Source organism: Schistocerca serialis, unplaced genomic scaffold (assembly GCF_023864345.2).
Source record: "Schistocerca serialis cubense isolate TAMUIC-IGC-003099 unplaced genomic scaffold, iqSchSeri2.2 HiC_scaffold_1458, whole genome shotgun sequence".
NCBI classification, from domain to species: Eukaryota; Metazoa; Arthropoda; class Insecta; order Orthoptera; family Acrididae; genus Schistocerca; species Schistocerca serialis.
Window position 1 is genome coordinate 915,471 of NW_026047689.1, and position 24,977 is coordinate 940,447.

Here is a 24,977-nt window from a genome sequence, read left to right on the forward strand (position 1 = left end):
CGTCAAAAAAGGAGGAGGAAGTGGATATATGGAATGAGTACATTGAAGGCCTCCATGAGGAGGGAAGATTTGTCTGATGTGATAGAAGAAGAAAGAAGAGTCGATTTGGAAGGGATAGGAGATCCAGTAATAGAATTTAAAAGAGCTTGGAGGACTTAAGATCAAATAAGGCAGAAGGGGTAGATAACTTTCCATCAGGATGTCTAAAATCATTGGGGGGAACTGGCGACAAAGCGACTATTCATGTTGGTGTGTAAAATGTATGAGTCCGCCGACATACCATCTAGCTTTCGAAAAAATATCATCCACACAATTCCTAAGACTGCAAGAACTGACAAGTGCGACAATTATCGAACAGTCTGCTTAACATCTCATGCATCCAAATTGCTGACAAGAATAACATATTGGAGAATGGAAAAGAAAATTGAGGATGAGTTAGATGACTATCAATTTGGCCTTAGGAAAGGTAGATGCAACAGAGAGGCAATTCCGACGTTGCTGTCCGTGATAGAAGCAAGACTAAAGAACAATAAAGTTACGTTTATAGGATTTGTCGACTTGGACAAGATGTTGAGCAATGTAAAATGGCGCAAAGTGTTAGAAATTCTGAGACAAATAGGGGTAAGCTGTAGAAAGAGACAGGTAATACACAATATGTACAAAAGCCAAGAGGGAAACAATAAGAGTGGATGACCAAGAATGAAGTGCTCGGATTAAAAAGGTTGTAGGCAGGGATGTAGTGTTTCGCCCATATTTTCAATATGTACATCAATGAAGCCATTATGGAAATAAAAGAAAGGTTCAGGAGTGGGATTAAAATTGAAGGTGAAAGGGCATGAATGATACGATTTGCTGATGACATTGCTATCCTGAAAGTGAAAGTGAAGAAGAATTACATGATGGGCTGAATGGAATGGACAGTCTAATGAGTACAAAATATGGGTTGAGAATAAATCGAAGAAAGACGAAAGGAATTGGAATTAGGAGAAATGAGAACAGAGATAAACATAACATCAGGATTAATTGTCACGAAGTATATCAAATTAAGGAATTCTACTACCTAGGCAGCAAAATAACCAATGACACATGGAGCAAGGAGGACATCGAAAGCAGATTTGCACCAGCAAAAAAGGCATTCCTGACGAAGAGAAGTCCATTAGTATCAAAGATAGGCCTTAATTTTAGGAAGAATGTTCTGAGAATGTATGTTTGGAGCAGAACCTAGAATGGTAGCGAAACATGGATTGTAGGAAAACCGGAAAATGAGAGAATCAACGCATTTGAGATGATGTACCACAGACGAATGCTGAAAATTAGGTCAACTTACAAAGTAAGGAATGAGGAGGTTCTGCGCAGAATGGAAGAGGAAAGGAATATGTGGAAGGGACACGATGATAGGACATCTGCTAAGACATCAAGGAATGACTTCCATGGTACGAAATTGGAGAATACATCCAGCAAATAATTGAGGACGTAGGTCGCAAGTGCTGTTCTGAGGTGAAGAGGTTGGCATAGGAGAGGAATTTGTAGTGGACCACATCAAACGAATGAGAAGACAGATGGCTCAAAAAAAAAAAAAAAATGGAAAGGTCTCTAACGTTCCGTCTCCAAATGCTGGAGACATCTTCAGAGGCTAAAAAGGCTCTGGCAGCAGTTTGAAACTTCTACAAACTCTACAAGCTGAACTGTTTCTCCGGATCCCTGTGATGTCATCTGACGGCTGCTTAAGAGCGCAGAGTCACGAGTGCGTGCGTTGTCGAGCTTCTGCCGGGGAACACTTGGCGCTGCTTTCTGTATTCAGCACTGAGGCCAGCAGCTCGTCTAATTTCTCTCATTCTTCTTTCCGTTAAAGTTGCTCTCGTGCTTTGGTATTTGAATGCCCTCTCTGTAAATTCAAGCACAGTAATATTGGTTCTGTATTGCAGAGACGAATTTTTAGTTTCCCTGGTCCGAGTGGATATTCTGCAACTGCCGATTTATTGCTATTTCGCAGATGACAACTGCTCTTCTGTTTGTACTACACATGTGTGCTTCACTGTGTGTGCAAGACAATTTATATATTCCTCCTGTGGCAAGTGCTGGCCGTACATTCTTTACAGTGTTCGAAACATTCACGCTCTTTCGTAATTGGTATAAACACTGCATCAATACTATGTATTCCTCGTACTCTGATCATGTGAACCGTGACTGCTTTTACGAATGGGAGTAAATCTTTGTTTCTTCTTCGTGAGAAGCTCCATACCTTTATGGACTTATTGCCCTATTTATCTCTTTCTCAGATTAATCATTTATTCTGAAAGTAGTGTTTAAATGGTCGGAGCGTTCCTCCAACTCCTCTGGTGACACATTATTTAAGCCAAGCCCACCAATGTTCTCATTACCGCTCTTTTCAGTTTGTGACAATGACTGGAATTTTTGTGAATGTATCCACATGTGTGAGTGAGGTTTTTGCAGACCTTCTGTGCCTAACATCTGTGGATTTTCTAAGTAGCCGTACATTTTAAAATATTTCTTCTTTCTCTTTTTCTATACTGGATTTTATATTATAACTAATATCATTCGGAAAGTTTAGAAAGTCTGAGTTCTTTTTGTTCATGAGGCTATATAACGAAGTATGAGTGTCATCAATATAACAAAACCAACGATAGTAATTTTTCTTGTTGGGCTGATGAGCTATTCCTTCCAGTTTTACATATAGAGCTCCGTTGTAACTGTGCTGAGTGTGTTTCCTGTAATGAATACAGTTTCAGAAAACTGGATGATTTATTCGAGAGCCTCACAAACTGAGCGAAGTCAGTAACACTTTGGTCCGCCTCAGTTACTCGGCTTCGCATTTACTGGCAGAGCTGTTGAATGTCCTCCTGAGGGACATCGTCCGAAATCATGTCCAGCTGGCAGCTTAAGTCATGAAAACCCCGAGATGGTTGGAGGGCCCTGCCTGGTGTGCCCCAAACTTTGTCAGTTGGGGAGAGGTTTGGCGCCCTTCCCAGTCAAGGTATGTTTGGCGAGCAATAGAAACACTCGTTGTGTGTGTGGGCGGGCATTACCTTGCTGATACGTAATGTCAGTATGGCTTGCCATGAAGGACAACAAAACTGGACGTGGAACATCGAATATCGTCGACGTACCGCTCTGCTGTGTGGGTGACTACTAAAGTGGTCCTGCTATGAAAGTGAACGGCACCCCAGACCATCACTCTCGGTTGTTGGGCTTCATGGCGGGCGACATTCAGGTTGGAACCCCCCCCCCCCCAAGTTTCCAAGGCGTTTCCAGACACATCTTTGCTGGACATTGGGGCTCAATTAGAAGCGAGGCTCATCATAGAAGACTGTTCCAGTCAATGAGATTCCTGGCCGAAGTCGCATCTGGAGATGCCCCAGATGGTCGTGGTATACCAATCTTACTGTCGTCCGCCATATCGTCTGACAACCTCGAGTGATGGTGTGGGGTGTCATTTTTTTTCACAGCAGGATTTCTTTGGTTTTAATCTGTGGTAACCTTACAGCACAGCAGTTCGTCTATGCTGTTCTACACCCCGTTTTGCTGCCTTCAAGGTAAGCCATTCTTGGCTAACTTTTTTTCCAAAATAATGCCCTCTTGCATATGGGGAGAGTTTTTACTATTTGTTTTTAGACTTGCCAAACCCTACCTTGGCCAGCAAGGTGACCAGACTTCTTCCCAATTGAGAATAATTGGAGCGATATAGGCAGGGACGTCCTACCAGGTCGGGATTTTGACGATCTACCGCAGAATTTGGACAAAATATGGCATGATGTTCCTCAGCGAGACATCCAACAACTCTGTCAATAAATATCAAGATGAAAAATTGCTTACATAAGGACGCATTATGGACTTACTTAACTTGTTAAGCTTCCCTCTTGAAGAAGTCATTCACTTGTTTGTGTGCTCATGTACAGCACAACTACTACTTTCTGTACCTTCCGGATATTTCCTTCACGGAGTGTTCCTTTTTTTGTCTAAGAGTGTAAATTCCATATGTGACGTCGTTTTATTAAGAGCAACTATAGTAAGCAGTAATAGAACGTCTAAATGGGCTAATATCTGATGGACATGAAGGATTCTATTTTTTGTATAATGAACTGAACCTTTTGTACGTCTTTTTTTGCTACAGAGGTCTGTTGAAGACTGGCCAGGTATTTGGCAGTCACGCTTGTCGAGCAGTCCATAGCGCTAACAACTGGTCTTAATGGAATGACAGGTTTGTGAATTTTTGGTATACCACACAATCTTGATGGGACCAGTTCTGATGTAGTAAGGCATTTCTAGTTGGTGAGAGAAATCGGAGAGGCTTTTACTAGCTGATGCGTTACCCTAAGTACTGATCTTGAGAAATTGCTTTTAATCTCACTGTACCTTCGTGGTTGTAATACAACGCAAGTTTTTCTGCAGTAGGTTCATTATTTCATGGGCATTGTAGCGTTGCCATTATCTGCTGGAAGCTCTAGAATACATCAGAATTGAAATCTCGGATAGGTCTCTCTCCACAAGTTAAGTGTTGTGTCATTGTTTATTGCCTCTGGTGGTGCCTCCACATTTAGGGGACGAAGTCTTTGGCACAGAAATACGCTATGGAACGTGGCCCAATACCCATTAATCAAAATTGACCAGTAGGTTGTATTTTAATTATTTATCAGTACGAGTACATGTGTTAGTGTTTGTAGGAATTACGAAAGAAACGAGGAGTGTAGAAATGGGGTGGCCAAGACATCAGCTCACGGGCCACGCCCGGGCACAAGTGCATTTGGCTCGTTATACACATCTCCCCAATTAACATTTCTTAAATTTTCTCTGAAGTGCTCAATAAACACTGGGTTGAGCAACCGTACAGTTTTATTTCATGGTTTCTGAACTGTACACCTTGCTGTATTTTCTAATTTAATCAATTGTACATCATGGGCTGATAATCCATTATCAATGTGAAAGCATGTGTTAGTTTTACACCCTCTTGCTGTACAAATACATTATCTATTAGAGCGCTACTGCCTTGAGCTATATGTGTGGGGAAATTGATAGCTGATTCTATGTTATATGCAATTAATAACACTTACACTTTTCCCATCTGAACTGGTTAGAAAGGTTACATAGAAATCATCACAGATTAACAACTTCCTGTTTTTGGCTGACAGACAGCGTAATAGGTAGTCAAACTTTTTTACTAGCTCCCAATCTCCTAATGGGGACCTGTACACTGTTGCTAACATCAACACTACATTATCTATCTCTAGTTTACATGCACAAACTTCAAAGTGCTGATCAATGCAGAATTTGCGTACTTCTACAGTTTTGTACTTACATCCTTTTTTTTTTGTAAACGGCAACCCCTCCTTTATCCATGCTATATCTGGAAGTGTAAGATGCTAAATTATACTAATTTATACTGACACTATCCATCACCACAGTTACATGGTGTTCAGACAAAGTATATCAATCCCACTGTTATTTGTGAGCTCATCTACAAAGAGAGCTCCACTCCAAGTTTAAACGCAGTGAAAACCTCTCAGACAAACAGAACCCAAACGATGTCAAAGTTAGCGTAAGGAGGGCTATGCGTGAAGCGTTCAGTGAATTCGAAAGTAAAATTCTATGTACCGACTTGACAGAAAATCCTAGGAAGTTCTGGTCTTACGTTAAATCAGTAAGTGGCTCGAAACAGCATATCCAGACACTCCAGGATGATGATGGCATTGAAACAGAGGATGACACGAGTAAAGCTGAAATACTAAACTCCTTTTTCCAAAGCTGTTTCACAGAGGAAGACCGCACTGCAGTTCCTTCTCTAAATCCTCGCACGAACGAAAAAATGGCTGACATCGAAATAAGTGTCCAAGGAAAAAAAAGCAACTGAAATCACTCAACAGAGGAAAGTCCACTGGGTCTGACGGGATACCAATTCGATTCTACACAGAGTACGCGAAAGAACTTGCCCCCCTTCTAACAGCCGTGTACCGCAAGTCTCTAGAGGAACGGAAGGTTCCAAATGATTGGAAAAGCGCACAGGTAGTCCCAGTCTTCAAGAAGGGTCGTCGAGCAGATGCGCAAAACTATAGACATATATCTCTGACGTCGATCTAATGTGGAATTTTAAAACATGTTTTTTGCTCGCGTATCATGTCGTTTTTGGAAACCCAGAATGTAATCTGTAGGAATCAACATGGATTCCGGAAACAGCGATCGTGTGGGACCCAACTCGCTTTATTTGTTCGTGAGATCCAGAAAATATTAGATACAGGCTCCCAGGTAGATGCTGTTTTCCTTGACTTCCGGAAGGCGTTCGATACAGTTCCGCACTGTCGCCTGATAAACAAAGTAAGAGCCTACGGAATATCAGACCAGCTGTGTGGCTGGATTGAAGAGTTTTTAGCAAACAGAACACAGCATGTTGTTATCAATGGAGAGACGTCTACAGGCGTTAAAGTAACCTCTGGCGTGCCACATGGGAGTGTTATGGGACAATTGCTTTTCACAATATATATAAATGACCTAGTAGATAGTGTAGGAAGTTCCATGCGGCTTTTCGTGGATGATGCTGTAGTATACAGAGAAGTTGCAGCATTAGAAAATTGTAGCGAAATGCAGGAAGATCTGCAGCGGATAGGCACTTGGTGCTGGGAGTGGCAACTGACCCTTAACATAGACAAATGTAAAGTATTGCGAATACATAGAAAGAAGGATCCTTTATTGTAGGATTATATGATAGCGGAACAAACACTGGTAGCAGTTACTTCTGTAAAATATCTGGGAGTATGCGTGCGGAACGATTTGAAGTGGAATGATCATATAAAGTTAATTGTTGGTAAGGCGGGTGCCAGGTTGAGATTCATTGGGAGAGTCCTTACAAAATGTAGTCCATGAACAAAGGAGGTGGCTTACAAAACACTCGTTCGAACTATACTCGAGTATTGCTCAACAGTGTGGGATCCGTACCAGATCGGGTTGACGGAGGAGATAGAGAAGATCCAAAGAAGAGCGACGCGTTTCGTCACAGGGTTTTTGGTAAGCGTGATAGCGTTACGGAGATGTTTAGCAAACTCAAGTGGCAGACTCTGCAAGAGAGGCGCTCTGCATTGCGGTGTAGCTTGCTCGCCAGGTTTCGAGAGGGTGCGTTTCTGGATGAGGTATCGAATATATTGCTTCCCCCTACTTATACCTCCCGAGGAGATCACGAATGTAAAATTAGAGAGATTCGAGCGCGCACGGAGGCTTTCCGGCAGTCGTTCTTGCCGTGAACCATACGCGACTGGAACAGGAAAGGGAGGTAATGACAGTGGCACGTAAAGTGCCCTCCGCCACACACCGTTGGGTGGCTTGCGGAGTATAAATGTAGATGTAGATGTTAACAGATCATCTACTTTATTTTTTATTCCCCTGATATTCTGATGAAGTAAGTTGATACTGAAACTTCCTGGCAGATTAAAACTGTGTGCCCGACCGAGACTCGAACTCGGGACCTTTGCGTTACGCGGGCAAGTGCTCTACCAACTGAGCTACCGAAGCACGACTCACGTCCGGTACTCACAGCTTTACTTCTGCCAGTACCTCGTCTCCTACCTTCCAAACTTTACAGAAGCTCTGCTGCGAATCTTGCAGAACTAGCACTCCTGAACGAAAGGATATTGCGGAGACATGGCTTAGCCACAGCCTGGGGGATGTTTCCAGAATGAGAAACTGGTAAGTTGATACTACCCTTAGCTTCATCCTTATTTACTGTACATGAAGCTTCTGTTATTCTATTTTTCTTGTTGCCTGTTTTGACTTTGACCTTGACATAAAAAACGTGTCTGCCTGGTGCCATTAACCACAGCTGACTTATCTTTCCCCTTCCTATTTAGGTGCAGGCCATGCGTAGTGTATCCTCACCTACCAGTAGTGTCAACAGGAACGTCGCGTGTGTGAGGTTTTGGGGGTATCTGGAACATCCCATTCCTCCACTAGTTCAGATAGCAAACGAGAGTGTTAACACGCCTTGCAGCAGTGTTTACGCAGGACCGAACACGGCGCTGAAAGACCTCCACAGACACCACATTTGTGTGGTTTGTGTGGGCAGTTCATGTTCCTATTTCATCCAAGTCTCTCGCACTAGTACACCTTGGATTCATACCGCAGACTGTTTCCTGCTGCTCCAACTGTAATTACCTCATCTCCCTAGCATTTGTTTTCACAAAACTTGTGAGCTGGTACGCTGCACCTAACTCCTCCTGAAGCTCCTGGCCTTGACTGTTAACTAGAAGCAATATTCTTCTTTTCCTATTCTGATTTGATCCCTACGTGTCTTTTTTTCTTGAAGCTAATATTCTGCTTCAAAATACATTCAACTACATCTGGATGAGGCCCTTCCTCCATTACTTCAGATAGCAAGCCAAACTGATTTACTAACTGAATTTCGAAGTTTTTTCAAGTTTCTCTTTTTGCTTCTACCTTTCCTGTCCCTGTTTCTTCCCTTAGCCTACATAATTCCAAGTCCTCATTTTGTAATTCAGCCTCAATGGCACAAATTTTTACCTCCTTTTCAGCGACTTTTCTGTCCTATCTACATAACGTACGTTGCCATGGAGAGCGTCTTATCTACCCAGTTTCCTCGCCGCTACTTTCGCCCCAATAAACCATAACCTACACAGTCTTCACACCCCCGCCTTCAGATTCCTACAGCAAACATCACATTTGCTAGACATGTTTTGACAGAAAAATTTACACAAAGGGAGAGGATAACTTGGCACAAGAGCACTGATGTTATGTAACCTGTATTAATACGCAATGAAGCGCTAATGCAAACAAACTTTTAAAAATCTCAAAAACTTCATAAAACTACCCTTGTAATTCTTTCTAGGCCACAACGTATTCTTCAAACTCCGTATTTCCTTTAACACCAGTGATATTAGGGAACTTCACTGTCTTTGTCAGAATGTGTCCGTTCCAGAAACGCGATTTTCTTTTTAAGTGCATCCCCATCAAATGAGGAAAAAGTTACCTTGCAGTGCATTACTGTGGGCAGGTACAGTCAAGTCCAGTTAAAATGTGAAATCTGCACTAGATTACACATGTTTTCATTTTCGTTCCTGCATTGCTTTTTTTGTCAAATAATTAAACGGTAGCAAGTTTTAAGTCGTTCCAGGTATGTGTCTCGATATAACATACGTACTTTGCAGTACGATATGAAGTCTCCATAGGAATCGTTCAGTTTCACTGAAAACCGTTGCAGCTGAAAACGGAAGATGCGTGTGACTTCAGCAATTATACTATGCTTTCTTGCAATTTCGCCATGTGCCAAAGGCCTGCAAATTTAGCACAAAGTGCTTTTTGATGTACAAAACAAGGAATCTTGTCTGTCGACATTCGTGATTTTATCCTGTTTCATTGTCAATCAAATCTTTAAACTCTTTCTGCATATTCCAGAATCCGAATCAAGAACACTTCTCCACGTGAGTAACCTAGAGGCAGATATCCTCCGATTTGTGAGGCAACTTAAATCACTTAATAACAGCAAGTCTTCCGGTCCGTACTGTATATCAATTACGTTTCCTTCAGAGTATGCTGATGCAACAGCTCCATACATAACAACCTTATACAACCGTCCGCTGGACGAAAGATCCGTATGAAAAGATTGGAAAGCTGGACAGGTTACACCAATATTCAAGAACGGTGGAAGGAGTAATCCAGTAAATTACAGGTCCATATTATTAACGTAGATATCCAGTAGGATTTTGGAACATATATTGCGTGTGAGGACTATGAATTACCTCGAAGAAAACGGTCTATTGACACACAGTAAAGGCGGATTCAGAAAACATCATTCTTGTGAAGCGTGAAGTGTTGAGTGCTATCGACAAGGATTTCGAAAAGGCCTTTGACACTGTACCACACAAGCGGCTTGTACTGAAATTGGGTGCTTATGGAATATCATCTAAGTTAGCTAACTGGGTTCGTGGTATCCTGTCAGAGAGGTCACAGTTCCTTATAACTGACAGTCATCGAGTGAAACAGAAGTGATTTCTGGCGTTCCCCAACGTAGTGTTATAGGCCCTCTGCTGTTCCTTATCTATATAAATGATTTCGTAACAATCTGAGATCAAAAAATGTAAAACGATTTAGAAAATATATCTGTATATTTTGGAAAGTGGCAATTGATCCTAGATAATGAAGTCCTCCATATGAGTGCTAAAAGGAATCTGTTAAACTTCGGTTACACGATAAATCACTAAATCTAAAGCCCGCGGATTCAACTAAAACCCTAGGAATTATAATTACGAGCCACTTAGATTGGGGGTTGCGGTTGGGTTGGGTTGTTTGGGGGAAAGAGACCAAACAGCGAGGTCATCAGTATCATTGGATTAGGGAAGGATGGGGCAGGAAGTCGGTCGTGCCCTTTCAAAGGAACCATCCCAGCATTTGCCTGGAGCGATTTAGGGAAATCACGTAAAACCTAAATCAGAATGGGCAGACGCGACTTAAATTGGAAAGAACACATAATGTTGAGGGGGAGGCAACCCAAAGACTGCGATTCATTAGCAGAATATTTAGAAAATGTAAGATCTACTAAAGAGATCCTTGTATGCCCTCTTTTGGAGTACCGCTGCACAGTGTGGGATCCTCGCCAGATAGGGTTAACGGAGTACGTTGAGAAAGTTCAAAGAAGAGCTGCACGTTCTGTATTACCCAGAAATAGGGGAAACAGTGTTACTGACATGTTACAGAATTTGGGGTGGACATCAAAAAGGCATTTTTCACTGTGGCAGAATCATCTCACGAAATTTCAAACTTTCTCCTTCGAATACGAAAATAATTTGCTAACGCAGACATACTTAGGGAGAAACGATCGTCGCAATAAAATAAAGGAAACTGGAGCTATCAGGGAAAGGTATAGGCATTCGTTTTTTCCTCGCACTGTTCGATATTGGAATAATCGAGAATCGTTGTGAAGGTCATTCGATGAACCCTCCGCCAGGCCCTTAAGTGTGATCTGCAGAGCATCCGTGTACATGTACATCCAATGTCGTTTCACAGTGGATATGCACTGCCTGTAACGTATATGAATTGAGAAACCTCTTCGCTCTCTTCTGTCACTGCCGCTCATTTTAAAGAATCGCGACGGTAGACCGCTCGACTGCCTCCTTCGTGCAAACAGCCACTGGCCCAGTGAACCTCCATCGTACCGAGATCACACAGCGAAGGGTAGACAGCGCTGACAGCGCGAGTCTGCCGAACTCGAGAGACTCCTGCCGGCCGGAAGACGCCGCACCGCGACGCCGGGTGAAGCGCTGCGCTCTTCCGGGCGCCTCCGAGAAGGACCGAGCGGAGCCGAGCGGCAGGCAGGCCGGGCCCGTGGGCCAGACACGCTGCACGCGTGACTTGTGGCACGGCGCGGCTGGCCGTGATTATGAGCCCCTACCCAGCTGCGGCGAAGTCATTCAGTCAACTCCTGAGGCGTCACCGGTGGCCACAGGTTGGATGTAAGATGTAATACTTCACATATGTTCGTTTCATATTTTGCAGGAAAAATATGTCCATTTTTAACAGTGACAAACAGCAAGCGTGTAAAACACAATGCATCAGAATAACACATATTAAAAGCATAATATTGCCGAGGAATACAGCAGTATCAAGAGCCATCAACTAGAGATAATAACAGAGAACACTGCAATATTTTGAGAAATGTCATGAGACCAGCTGATTGTATCAGCTGTGTGAGTAGTATGTACATATCTGAGAATAACATCAAAATAAGCTGGTATATAACGAGGACAATGTCAGGCGGGCAGCGGAAATCTTCGGTTATCTGTTTACTGAATGTCGTAGTGTGAAGACGTTACTAACGTTAACGGGATTTGCAAACGTTTAAATAATAAAGTCTTGTACATCGAAAAAAGGTCAAACTCCTGCGCCTCACTCACTCAAATTGCTTGTAACGCCATTTTTAATGTTGGCAACTAAAGGTAAAGCTGAAGGATACAAACTGTAAGGAAACGGAAGCAGTAATTACGCAGTGTGCTTGAGATCATTTATTATTTGGGACAGTATATTTTTCTATATCATGCATTACCGCTTTTGCGTCAGTCACCTAGCTCGTGAAATTTATTTTTTCCTGTGCGAAACTAAATATTCAGTCATAAGGTTGTAAAAATAACATGTTGGTAATATCTAAATCAACTTCCACTTCCATACTCCACAAACCTCTGCGAAGTGCGTGGTAGAGGGTTCTTCCTGCAGTAGCACATACTGGACCGTCTCCCCGGCCACTTCGCTCCTGTGCGCCCTGTAATTAGTGTGACCTCGTCTTTGCCGGCCCTACGAGAGCGACAGCCAGGCGTCCGTCTTGTATTCTCAGATTCCTCGCTTCATACAGCTTCTTGGAATGTTGTGAGTAGGAATTCATCTTGAGGTGATTTCTCGACATGAAATCTCACTTTTTTTTATCTCGTCTTTGATTTAAGAACAAAAATTTGAAAAGATTCAACCTTGAACAAACACGGTTTCTTCTCTTTTTACCGATATGTATTTCGGCCATATTTCATTATCACCAGCGGGTTTCCTTTATTCTTTTGCAGAGTAAAGAGTAATCTATCGCAATGGGATACGCATATTTTTGGGAATGTGTTATTTTTGCTCAGAACGTTATAACAGACATGTAAAGCACAGTAGCACATGCCGTTGTTCATGTCGCTGCATGTCATCTGCAATACCGAGATACCAGCCAAACTGGAAATAGCAGACACGGACATCAGCAACAGCATCTGCCATTAACGCATACATCTTTCTGAGAGCGTTTTGAATGCAAATGTACAATTCTAAAATTATACGTTTCCCAGTGTAACAATATATTCTTTCTAGTATGAAATTTTCTCTCTACAGCGGAGTGTGCGCTGATATGAAACTTCCTGGCAGATTAAAACTGTGTGCCGCACCGAGACTCGAACTCAAGACTTTTTCCTTTTGCGGGCAAGTGCTCTACCAACTTTTTTTTATTTTCTTTTTTTATGAAGAGGAAAAGAAAATTTTTCGCATCCACCCACGCGCGAACCCATGAGCTTCCGTATCCTATTCCCGCGCGCTAACTACTTCTTTTTTTTTTTTTTAGGGAAGGTCACAGGGCGTGGTACACGCCGCACTAGCAGTGGGGTCTCTTCACGGCACTGCCGGTGCGTCGAGGCCCAAACCCCTCCTCCCACCCCTTTTTTCATGTCCCCAGTTGGGTCATAGCACTAAGTGTGCAGAAATCTCAACACAAAATTCCCATTCTCCGATGTAAGAAACACAAAGAAACCTCTTCTCTGAGTAGAAACTGAACACTTATAAAAACTTCACAATTCTTCTTGAATCACACAAATACTTTGGAAGTCGAACACGAGTAATTCTGAACAAAATGTTTTGAGAAAACTATTCGTGTAACATAGAAGATTCGGAAGCAAGGTAACAGTAAATAATAATAACACAACTGACTTTTAATTTTCTTCTGTTCGTTCTCGTCCAAGGTGTTGTAGTGGTTCCACATATTTAACCGACACCCATTCTTTCAAAAATGATCTCCAGCATGTTGCCGTAGTGCTTCTTGTGGTTGCGATACGTGCTGATTTCTGCGTATTCACACTTCATGTAAACGCGGAATTCTATCTCGTTGTCCGACCCAAGTTTGTTGATGACATAACTAACATATTTTCCCGGTAAGCAGCTAATGGCGTTGGTTTTTAATTTCGGAAAGTATGTCATGTCTGGTCTCAGGAGGAGCTATTGCGTTATATATTCGGCCGAGGATCTGGCGACAAAGGCGATTTGTTGCCTGATCCAATTTCAGTTATTCACACTGCCGCCACAGGTGAATCTGTGGATGAGTGTATCCGCCAGATTGCGTTTTCCACAAAGGTGTGTCTGGTTTAAACCGATCCCATATAGTCTGTCGTTGGTGCTGATGACATTGTTAACTGTTTTGTACCATGCGGAAATAGCGTCTGCAGATAGCCCGGCATAGTTGATGTTCCGCCATACAGCTTTCCAGTCACAATTAGGGAATTTCTTTTCAGTTTTGTTTCTGCCCTCATTTAACTTCCTTTCAAGTATGATGTCGCGCGCTGTGATACATCTGTTGCTTCTGATTTCGTCACTAAGGTAACTTGCTTCGAGGAAAAAGTTCCTCACATACTGCAGACGGGCATTAATCATTCGCACATCAATCGGTGCTTGCAGGCTATGGGGTGTCACAGCCTGAAAGAGCTTTGCGGTTATACATTGTGGAAGTTCTCTGAGTATATGGAAAGCCCGTTTGAGGAACAGAGCAGACGCTTTATTTCGAATGTCCACCATACCGAGGCCCCCGTTTCTGACATCCAGTATAACGGTAGTCGCACCAACCCTGAATATGTCTCCTCGCCATAAATAATTGGTAACAGTGGACATGATCCCTTTCGATACTAGTTTGGGGATTGGAAATACCTGTGCAGTGAAATACGTTTTAGACAAAATGCAGGAGTTCATGAATCTGACTTTTCGCACCTGGTCCACAGTTCGATGGATGTTCTCCATTACAGCACCATGAACTTTCGTCCTAGCTTCCGTCCAGTTAAAAGCAGCCATCCTCATCGGACATGCCATTAAGCTTATTCCCAAAGTTTTGTGTTTGTTGTCTTGCTTTGCCCATGACAGTCGGAGGTGATCTAGGCCCCGCAGATTCAATATTTTACTTTTGTTTTCATTGGTTGTCGCTCCCGACGCTAGACAACACTTTTGGATTTCTCTTTCCAGTGTAACTGTCTCCTCCTTATTCCTTATTACAACACCCACGTCATCAGCATAAGCTCGTATGACGGTTTTCTCACCACTCAATGTTATGCCTGTTAGTCTTGCGTGGACACTGCGGAGAAAGGGCTCTAAAGGTACGGAAAATAAAAACATAGATAAGGGACTGCCCTGTGGAACCCCTCGCCTTATCTGTATGGGTTTAGATGTTTGGCCATTGATTGCTATTTTCGCATTTATACCTGTTGCAATATTTCTTAGCATGTTGACAATCTGAGGGTGGAAAGCCATTCTTGACAGCGTCGCAAAGAGGTATCTATGACTAACGCGGTCAAAAGCTTTGTTGAAACCTATAAAGATTAAAGCACATTTTATACTTGCCACTGACGTAATTGCAATGACGTCTCTGTATGCAGATAGACTTTCGAATATCGTTCTGGTTGGAGAACAAGATAAATGATGACTCAATATTTTGTTGGAAAAGGCAGGGAATCTTTTGTTGATAATACGCGAAATTATTTTGTAATTAGAATTTAGTAGCGAAAGCGGCCGAAAATTGTTTGAGTTGTTTTTGCCTTTACTCTTAGGAATCAGTACTATTTTACTTTCCTTAAACTCTGCAGGGACCGCTTTTCCGGTCAGGACCACGTTCGCCATGGAAGTGATCTTGTCCCCAATTATAGACCAGTAGCGGGCATAAAAATCCACAGGGAGGCCATCAAGTCCCGGAGATTTTTTGAGAGGTGAGTTACGCACTGCCTCATGCACTTCATCTGTAGTAATAGGTGACAGGATGTCAGCGTTTTCTGTTCCCGACAACTGTGGACCTAAAATAGTGAGAAAGTCCTCCAGAGCTGCATCGTCCACTGTGGTAGGGGCATATAAGTTGTCATAGTACCTGTGGACTTGGTCCAGTATTTCTTTCTGGTATGTGAATCTTGTACCAGTGTGCGTCTGGACTTCATCAATAAAAGTTTGACGTCTGTTTTCAGCATGCCGCACCAAGTGATACAGAGAAGCAGTTTCACCAGCTGCTACTGATGTGGCTTTCTATTTAATTTTTAGTCCCTCCATCTGTTGCTGTTTAATGCTTAATAACTTGGCTTGTGTTTTTTGGTATCATTCAGACGAATTACGTCATCATTTGCCTCTTGATAAAAGTCTCTTAAAACTTTATAATAAAACTCCATTGTATTCCTCAACTCCCTGCGCCTCGCTACACTATACTGCACGACAACTTTCAGCAACCTTGGATTAGCCCTCCTAGTCCACCAGTCAGTGACTGTTGGGTGCTTGTCTGCTGTGCGGAGGCACATAGTCCACGCTACTCTTATTTTCTGTTCCAGTTCTTCGTCAGTTAAAACAGAGATATTCAAATTCCATTGCCCTCTGAATCGACGGGTTGGCTGTACACTTAAATTAAAGCAAGTTAAAAGTGTACTGTGATCGCTAAAATACACGGGAACAGTTTCAACGTTTAATAAAAAATTTTGCAAATTTGGTGACACGTAAATTCTATCTAGTCTGCTGCGGGAGTGGCTGGTTATATACGTGGAGTCGACTGATGTCGGGTGCTGAAGTTCCTATACATCTTTGAGTTGTAGATCACTTACTAACTTTTTTAACTGTGGCGAGTAGTTGAAATTGGGTTGTTTATCTTTCTGGTTTAAAACACAGTTAATATGTCCACCTAATATAAGAGAACACGGATTTTTCCTCAATAAATAAATTAGTTCATCTTGAAAAAACATCGCACCATCCAATTTATGGGAATTTCCTGATGGGGCGTAAAGGTTAAGCACGGTCATATCGAAATTTTTTATGCCTACGGCTCTTCCTGATTCTAGTCGTTCGATTTCAGTCACCGGAATGCCTTCCCTTATAAGAATGGCTGTACCGATATGGCTTCCGTAGAAACACTAACAATTCCAAAAAAGCCTGGGATCCGAAATGCCGTCATCGCAACTTCTTGTAGCAACGCGATATCTGTCCCAGACTAGCACAAGAATTCTTCTGATCCTGCCAATTTGAAGGGTGACTGTATTTTATTAATGTTAATAGTAGTAGTGCTATAAACTTGCATCACTGACATACCAGAAGAAGCTATTTGGTCGGTATGATTATAGCAGCAACGACGTTCTCTACAAGTCACGATCTTTACAAGCTGTGTGCCCATTGCATGCACTAACTTCATAGAAAAATTTTTACTGCTTTTAAACAAAGTGCTTGAAAAGAAAATTATCCTGAAATCCTGACAATGCATTGCTATAAGTCACTGTGGTCTTTCTCTTTCTCCTCGTCAGTGGTGGCCCTGATGACTTCATATTTAATATTCTTTTTCTTGACGTCTTTCTTCTCTGGTGCGGCTTTCGCTCGATGACGCGTGACAGCAAGACCTTGTTTCGGTCGCAGCCTCCGACGGTGGCCGTCTTGCGCAACGGCTGTGGCTTGCGAGTCGTCAATATTTGGCTCCGGGGTGTTGTCAGTTGCGTTGTCTTGCTGGCGAGGCGGTGATGCTTGTTTATTTCCTCTTTCGGCGCGGTGTTGCGCTTCGGAGCCAGCAGGTTGTCTACTTGGTACTTCCTCGTACTGTTCGCACTGTATGGGCTGTGCACTCGATGCGGTTATCGCAGCTGTGACCTCAGGCTCAGGGTCACATTTCCGTGAAAGGTCACTACCAGCTGCGTCACTGTCTGTTCGTGGCGGTATAATTCCTTGTGCGGAAGTGGGAGCCAAATCGACCTGCATTTCATCTCGTTTTACCACTTCCAACAGGACTTGGCTTCGGGTTCCTGGCAACGGGTGTTTCACAGGAAGAGTCCTCATCAACATTTTTTTCAGTGTCCTGTAGAGGACGCTTTTTAGTGGGAGTCTCGCTGTCACGGGACGGAATTTCAGCAGTTAATGCAGGTTTTGAAGGCGGAAAGTCAGTAACATTAAGTGCAACATTTTCAGAGGTAGTAACAGGATCCACGACAGCCGCCGCCTCTGTTGTATTACTGACTGGCAACAAATCGTTGAGTGTTAATTTCCGGCGTTGCGTAAGGTTATTTGTTAGCACAAAAACACGGCGAGGGCAGTCCTGACGGAGGTTACCTGACTCGTTACATACATGACATGTAGGGGTTTGCCCTGAGTAAATAACATGCGCCTTGTGCCCGTCAACAACGATGTGGGAGGGAATGTTTGCCTTCACTTCCATCTCCACGGAGCGAATGCCGTTAAAGCACTGCAGCTTGAAATGCGAAGCCCACCTTTCGTTGACTATTTGCCTGACAACCCCACACTTTGAAAGGACATCTTTAATTTTCGAGTTGTCTACTTCTATCGGAATATTCAAAACCCTAACATTTCTAATTACAAACTCGGAATTCCTGAGTTTTACAGTACTTGTAGTACCATCACGGTGTATAAATTCCGTTTCATAACCAAATTTTTCCAGAAAGTGGTCTACACTCACGGAATCGTTAAACTTTACAAACATGCAGTATTCATCAGGGTCTAGCTGCATGGTATGAGCAGATTCAGGATGAAGCCCAAATACCTCGGTAATCTAGCCGTGTATTTCCAGTGCAGAGGGCTGTACTCGACGGGTGTACTTGTCGAAGGTGAAAATCACGGTGTTTTTTCTCACGGAGTTTGCCATGGTGTTCTGCAGCGAAGAAATTTCGGACAACGCCGAAATCCCAACAGCACTACGTAGAAAGACAACATGAACGAAGGCCAATAGCCAATAAACAGTCACGAAACACGAAAACACTGGCGTAAACACTGAACGTTCACGGAGCAAACTCGAGGAGCGTGCGACCGCGGCGACAGCTAAAGCCAGACTGCTGGCTTACACGATCTGTTGGTCTACCAATGTGGACTGTCCAAGTATCTGCAACGAATGGTGAACCACTCGTAGTGATGTGAGGCAGTGGCGTAAAAAGATTCTAGCTGACAGGGCTGTTGACGAGTGACTCTCCAAGTGACTGGCGATCGCTTTCAAACCAGACGCAAATTGCCAATGCCTGGCAAAGCAGCTCCATCTGAACCAGCCGCCTAGCAATCGTTCGGAAGGCGGCTGCACAGACTAGACATTTGGAGTCGGCGGCCGTCGTTCACACAGACACACACAGCTGCGCGTCTTGAGTGGGCCAAACCACACAGAGACGGACAGTGGCTGGGTGGAGGTGCGTCACACGAGTCGCGCGATTTCGCCTCTTCTGAAATTATGGAGGTGGCGATGGGACCGACGGCCTATAGAGGATGCAGTTCAAGCCACTGGTGGTTCCATGGTGTCATAGGGGTGTTGCTGTCGCCGTGACTTGGATTCAGTCACCAAGGTTAATGTGAACCTGAAGCAGCACGTTTATTTCAACATTGTCGGTGACGAAGTGTTGCCCTATTCTCTGGACACTTGCGATGTAGAAGATGACACACACAGTCGTGTTCCCAGGGCTGCGTGCATACACTCCCGGTTTCACGAACACTCAGGCGCCCTACAGCACCTCGAGGCGACCACTAGACATCGCGGTCTCAGAGCCGCAGACGTTGTACGGTACTGTCTGGAAGAGCAGCTGAGACGTGGCAGCCGACATCCCCACACACTGGTAGCTCTGCGGGATCTGATGCGTCAGTGGGAGGCCTCGGGCAGATGCTGCGTAACTGAAGAAACTTCCGGAACTCTCTTCCCCGCCGAGTTGACGAAGTCTTCGAGGCTAGAGGCGGTAATACCCTGATGCCATTTCATGATCTTTGAAGCAAAAGGTGGCTTGAATGTGACTGTCTTACTATAACTTAATGACGTACGGAAAGAATGGGAATCATGCACCAGCTAGTTGTACTTGACAAGTTTATTCGAATCCTTACCTAGGTTTAAACGGGTATAAGCCTTTCTTCATTGGAAGAAGTAGTAACGTGTGTAAACTTATTGTGTGAAAAGAGAAAACAGGTCATAAAGCTCAGTCAACACTAAAATGACCCATATAAATGCTAAGGTATAGCCACATGGCTTAATGAACAGTAAAGCAAGGTAAAAGTGTGAATAAACATCTGACGTGCCACTGGTTGGCTGTTCAATTCCTATGGCTTCCATAATTTTACTGTTGCTGACTGCTGCCATGTTAGAGATTTTAATTACGTATGTACAGCAAATGTTGTGGAGTATTACTGTAATCTGGTGGTGCAGGGTGTTGACTCTATAATTGCTTCTTTCGAAAAGTAATTAATTTAGCCACTTGCAGTGTATATTGTTCACTTTTGAACTAATTTACAACTAACAACGATACCGAGCTACAGCTGTTGTCATCTCAAACGACGCTGTACTTTTATTGATTTTTGATAATACGGTTCGGAAATAGGAATATAAATTCAATTTTAGTAAGGCAAGCAGTCTCGATGAAAAGGTTTTATTGTTAGTCACCGCTTTCCGTCTTTGACTGTCATCATCAGATCATTTCCTGTCTGCTGTAGCGACATGCGGAGACAGAGAGCGGAGAGAGACGTATGCCACGAGGCACATTCCATTGACTGCTCGGTGGAAAGTGTCAACAGAAGAGGCGGCGGCATAAGGTATTACCGCGCTTCCTCTTTGGGTCTCACTAACGTGCCCTTATTGACAGATAGTTAGTATCGTAAAATAGGAAAAGTAGGTGACAGCATTGAGAATAAATTTATGGAAAGAATTAGTTGTACGGTTAGTAGTAATGGCGTCGAGTGGTCTACATACCTCGGTACAGAGCAGGAGTCGATACAGTCGTCGGCGATCCGGCACTCGAGCTCCTTGACGAGTTCCCAGGATTCGTCCCACGTGAGGCGGCGGAGCTGCGCCAGGGCGCCGGCGCAGCCCCCTCCCTCCAACGCTCCACCTGCTGGCGGCGGCGACAGTCCGTAGTCCCAGATGCGGTCTGCCAGGCGCTGCGCAGCTGAGAGCGCGGGGGCCTGCTGGTCCGGGCTGTCACACGTTGATAACCACAGTGCCCAATCTGCAAAACGCTCTTCAGTCACCTCGAGGTCTGCACTCTGACTCACGAGCTTCCACGGCCTACTCATATGCTCATCACTACTAGCAGCTACTGAAAGTGAAACACTAAGAGAACTGCAGCCAACGATAATGGACACGGCGTGAGGTGTGCTGCACACTTCTACAAGCAAAACGTCACCAAGTCAGCTGACTGTCAGCACGGCGGCCACTGCTCCGGCTGCCCTTGACGAGGAAGCGGGCAGAGCTGCGCCGACAGTACAACACTGGACACTGTGCCGTCATTCCGTATGAGCCCAAGTTCTGACTGCAGCATCGGTGTGGAAGATCCGTGCATCGAGGCCCTGAGCAGAGCGGAGAATGCCACGTTACATTCTCGCCCATCTCACGGGGAGCCACTCGGTATACAATACGTAATTGGTTACACTGTTCTCAGCTGTTGCATTTCTGAGTCCTTGAGGCAGCTCGCTTGCGATAGTTTCGACATCCTTTCAACAAAATAATTTAATGTCACGTGTCAGTCATGCTGTTCTGCCCCAGCTTGACAGAGTTAGCACCGCTACCACAGGAACGTGCGATGTACCTGGCTAGGCGCAGACAGTAATATTTAAGTCGAAATCACACTTATCGTTAACTGGTTTGATTGGCGAGATTGGGAATAAGACATATGGTCTCACGTTGGTGTCAGAGCTGGCAGTGCGGGGCTGGAGAGGGGACTCCAGGCTGGCCGAGAGGCAGCTGGGCTGCAGGCGGCAGGGCGCTCCAGACTGGAGCGGCAGCCGGTGGGAGCCTTTCCTGGTGACTTCAGATCTCCAGTCCAGGCTGGGCCGTGAATGACGACCCCGGACATTCTGTACTCTCATCTCCTGGAGCGCCGCACACTTAGTCTGTCTCATCTCAGTCTACCTGCCAAGTACTGCGTCACAGTCAAATAACTCCAGCGAGAAAAGCTGGAATTCCCAATGATGTAATCGGCATACCACTCTCCTCTCGCTTTAATCTCTGGGATCCGCCTCTGAGCTGTATTTTCCTCTTAGCTGTAGCCGAGTTTACCCAGGATATCTCGTTAGGTAAGTAGCAGAGGCGCTGCCATTCGTTGTTCTGTACACTTCCGAGGCCGTAGTTGCACTTCTGTCTCTTTGTACTTGTGTGGGAACGTTCAGCGCTTACGGAGCAGGGAGAAAACAAATGTACAAATGTAATGGCTAAGTACCCATCAAATGTCGAGATCATTTTTGAAATAATCGAACTGAAATTGTCGACCGATATGCAAGTGCGGTTGACATACGGTTCCTCGCCGCAGATAAAGCAGCAATGAAGGCACCGAGTGGCAGAGAGTGGCTTTGCACTAAAAAGCGCTGATCTGTTCTCACCCGCCAGAAAGGTTACGGCAGAATCTCTGGACACACAAAAGATATTCTGCCTGCTCATTCCCTCACGAGGCTCACGTCTTTTTGAGCAAATGCGTGATAAAACCTGCAGTGAGCTAGACTGCAAAATGAAGCAAAAGGAAAGAAGAAAGCGTAATGTCTCTGTGAAGGAACAGACGGTTAGCCCGCGCAGCTACACTCGTCAGATCCGCTTCGCTAAGGCAGTCCAGCTGAGGCTACCTCGGCGGTGAGCTGACCTCGCCGGTAAACATTCTGAAAGATCCGTACCCGCCTAGTGAGACTGCTAATTCTGATCACGTCTCTCGCTGTCGGTGTGGCTACCGGGCTGTAAACATACAAACAGCCCCTTCTGATAGGACTGTGGGCAGCTGCTACTGTTAACCGAAAAATCGGGATGCCATTGCTGTATGCCCATTGTAATTAACCACTGCGAACGTTCGAGTAATGCACACCTGATATCAATGAACGTAATTGACTCGTACAGAGGGAAGTCCACGCTCCTGACCCAACACGGAGACCTCCGCCTCGTCGTGTCTGAGGGCCGACTGACTCACTTGGCGCTCTCCGTAACCTGCGACGTACAATTGTATGACTCGGTGTTTCTCGTATATTCTCGCGAGAGCCTGTCCCCGCCAACTGTGTAGCGATACCTGAAGCTTCCATCACTGGAATAATGCCACAGTTACGGCCAATGCCTCAGGGACTTTCCCTGACAATCACTGTAACGAAAGGAAACTACTCCTATTGTGATTAAGCGAAAGTGTGTTTACGGCCGACTGGCGCGCCTCCTCCACGTACTCCCAGACCTGTGTGTCTGGCTGCAGGCAGGCCGGCCTCCCACGCAGCGGGCCACGGCCCCCACCCCCGCACTGGGCGACTCGCGCCGCGGGAACACACTCCGCCACAGCCTTGAACCTCCGTAAGTCTGGAAACTCTACAAGCCCCAGAAAAGAGCTGGTTGTGCAAATTACAAATGAATGTAACAATCGTCCACCGTTTCTGCCTCGTGTGAGACCATTTTATCTCCATTTTCAGTTTTTATCGTATGATAAACTTTAAGTTGTTCAGATAGCAAGCGTATGTCTGAAAGCATTACGCGGGGACTGTTAAGGTTCACTTCGTCTTCTGAACCTCCGCGAGGAAGTTTATGGGCATTCCTACAGCAGGCAGGAGTGATGGGAAAGATCGCCAGTAATATACTGGCGGAAAAAAATAGCAGCGCAAAAAATATAATTAGTGTGAAGTAATGAAATTGCGGGAGTACATATCTCTAGATGAAACACCTTAAAGCTTCGAAGGGAATTATGAAATTCAGAGGCCGCCGCCTCAGCTCGAGTTAAGGCAACCGTAAACAAGCCGAGGTAAGGCATCCTCCAGCCGTGTTAATGTAAATGGACGTAAAAGCAACATTTGCATTGCCTGCTTCACTCCTACCAATAGCCCATTTTGTTTTCCGTGTTTGCTGTTAGCTAAGGGTAAAGGCACAAGCTGTACATGCTTTGGCATGTCAGATCTAACGTCATTCGACGCCCCACATTTTGCCTACCGTGCTAACACAACACTGGCTGCAGATGCCAACAGGGGGTGGGACTGGAGCTATCAAATGATGTCGACAGCACGAAGCTACGGAGCGTAGCTGAACTGCTTAGTTGACGAGTAACTCACGGTAGTGCTACAGTGCTAATGGTATTGATACAAAGCAGAGCAATGGCAACGATAAACAAAGCAAACATTGCGTTATATCTCCAGTAACAGTAGCCCAAGTTGGGATTCCGTCAGAAAGAAACCCAAGAAATTTCGCTGAGTGAGAAAGAAGTGGCGGATGAGGGATTTGCCTTTCTGCAAATGAGTCAGTGGAATAGGTGGTGTTGTGCGAACAATGTACAAAAGGCATATAGTGTTGATGATACGTGCACGGCAATAGAAAGAAAGTGTTACTGAAACAGGTGTGGCGCACTTCATCGACACTGTCGGACAGGGAGCCCCAGTTGCCGTTTCCAGTGAAACGTACTGAAGGACAGTCGCTGTCCTAGGAGTTGGTACTAAACGTAATTTTGTATTTGGACAATCATCCGTGGCATACGAAAACAACAATCACGAATATACACTACTGGCCATTAAAATTGCTACACCAAGAAGAAATGCAGATGATAAACGGGTATTCACTGGACAAATAGATTATACTAGAACTGACAGTGATTACATTTTCACGGAATCTCTGTGCATAGATCCTGAGAAATCAGTACCCAGGCAAACCAACTCTGGCCGTAATAACGGCCTCGATACGCCTGGGCATTGAGTCAAACAGAGCGTGGATGGCGTGTACACGTACAGCTGCCCATGCAGCTTCAACACGATACCACAGTTCATCGAGAGTAGTGACTGGCGTATTGTGACGAGCCAGTTGCTCGGCCACCATTCACCAGACGTTTTCAATTGGTGAGAGATCAGGAGAATGTGCTGGCCAGGGCAGCAGTCGAACATTTTTTGTATCCAGAAAGGCCCATATGGGACCAGCAACATACGGTCGTGCATTATCCTGCTGAAATGTAGAGTTTCGCAGGCATCGAATGAAGGGTAGAGCCACGGGTCGTAACACATCTCAAATGTAACGTCCACTTTTCAAACTGCCGTCAATGCGAACAAGAGGTGACTGAGACGTGTAACCAATGGCAGCCCATACCATCACGCCAGGTGATACGCCAGTATGGTCATGACGAATACACACTTCCAGTGTGCGTCCAGCGCGATGTCGCCAAACACGTATGCGACCATCATGATGCTGTAAACAGAACCTGGATTCATCCGAAAAAATTACGTTTTGCCATTCGTGCACCCTGGTTCGTCGTCGAGTACACCATCGCAGGTGCTCCTGTCTG

At 44.6% G+C, this 24,977-nt stretch overlaps 1 protein-coding gene across 1 annotated transcript in view; it reads right to left on the reverse strand.

Moving 5' to 3' along the window:
- Positions 1–20,992, reverse strand: part of LOC126443335 (uncharacterized) — a 74,214-nt gene extending 53,222 nt beyond the window's left edge. The window contains exons 1-2 of the mRNA XM_050090928.1: positions 20,902–20,992; positions 20,456–20,801 (exon numbers count right to left, since the gene is read on the reverse strand). Of these exons, the coding sequence (XP_049946885.1) occupies positions 20,456–20,801; positions 20,902–20,992 (437 nt within the window). The remainder of the gene's footprint in view (positions 1–20,455; positions 20,802–20,901) is intronic.
- Between the last annotated feature and the right edge of the window lie 3,985 nt (positions 20,993–24,977).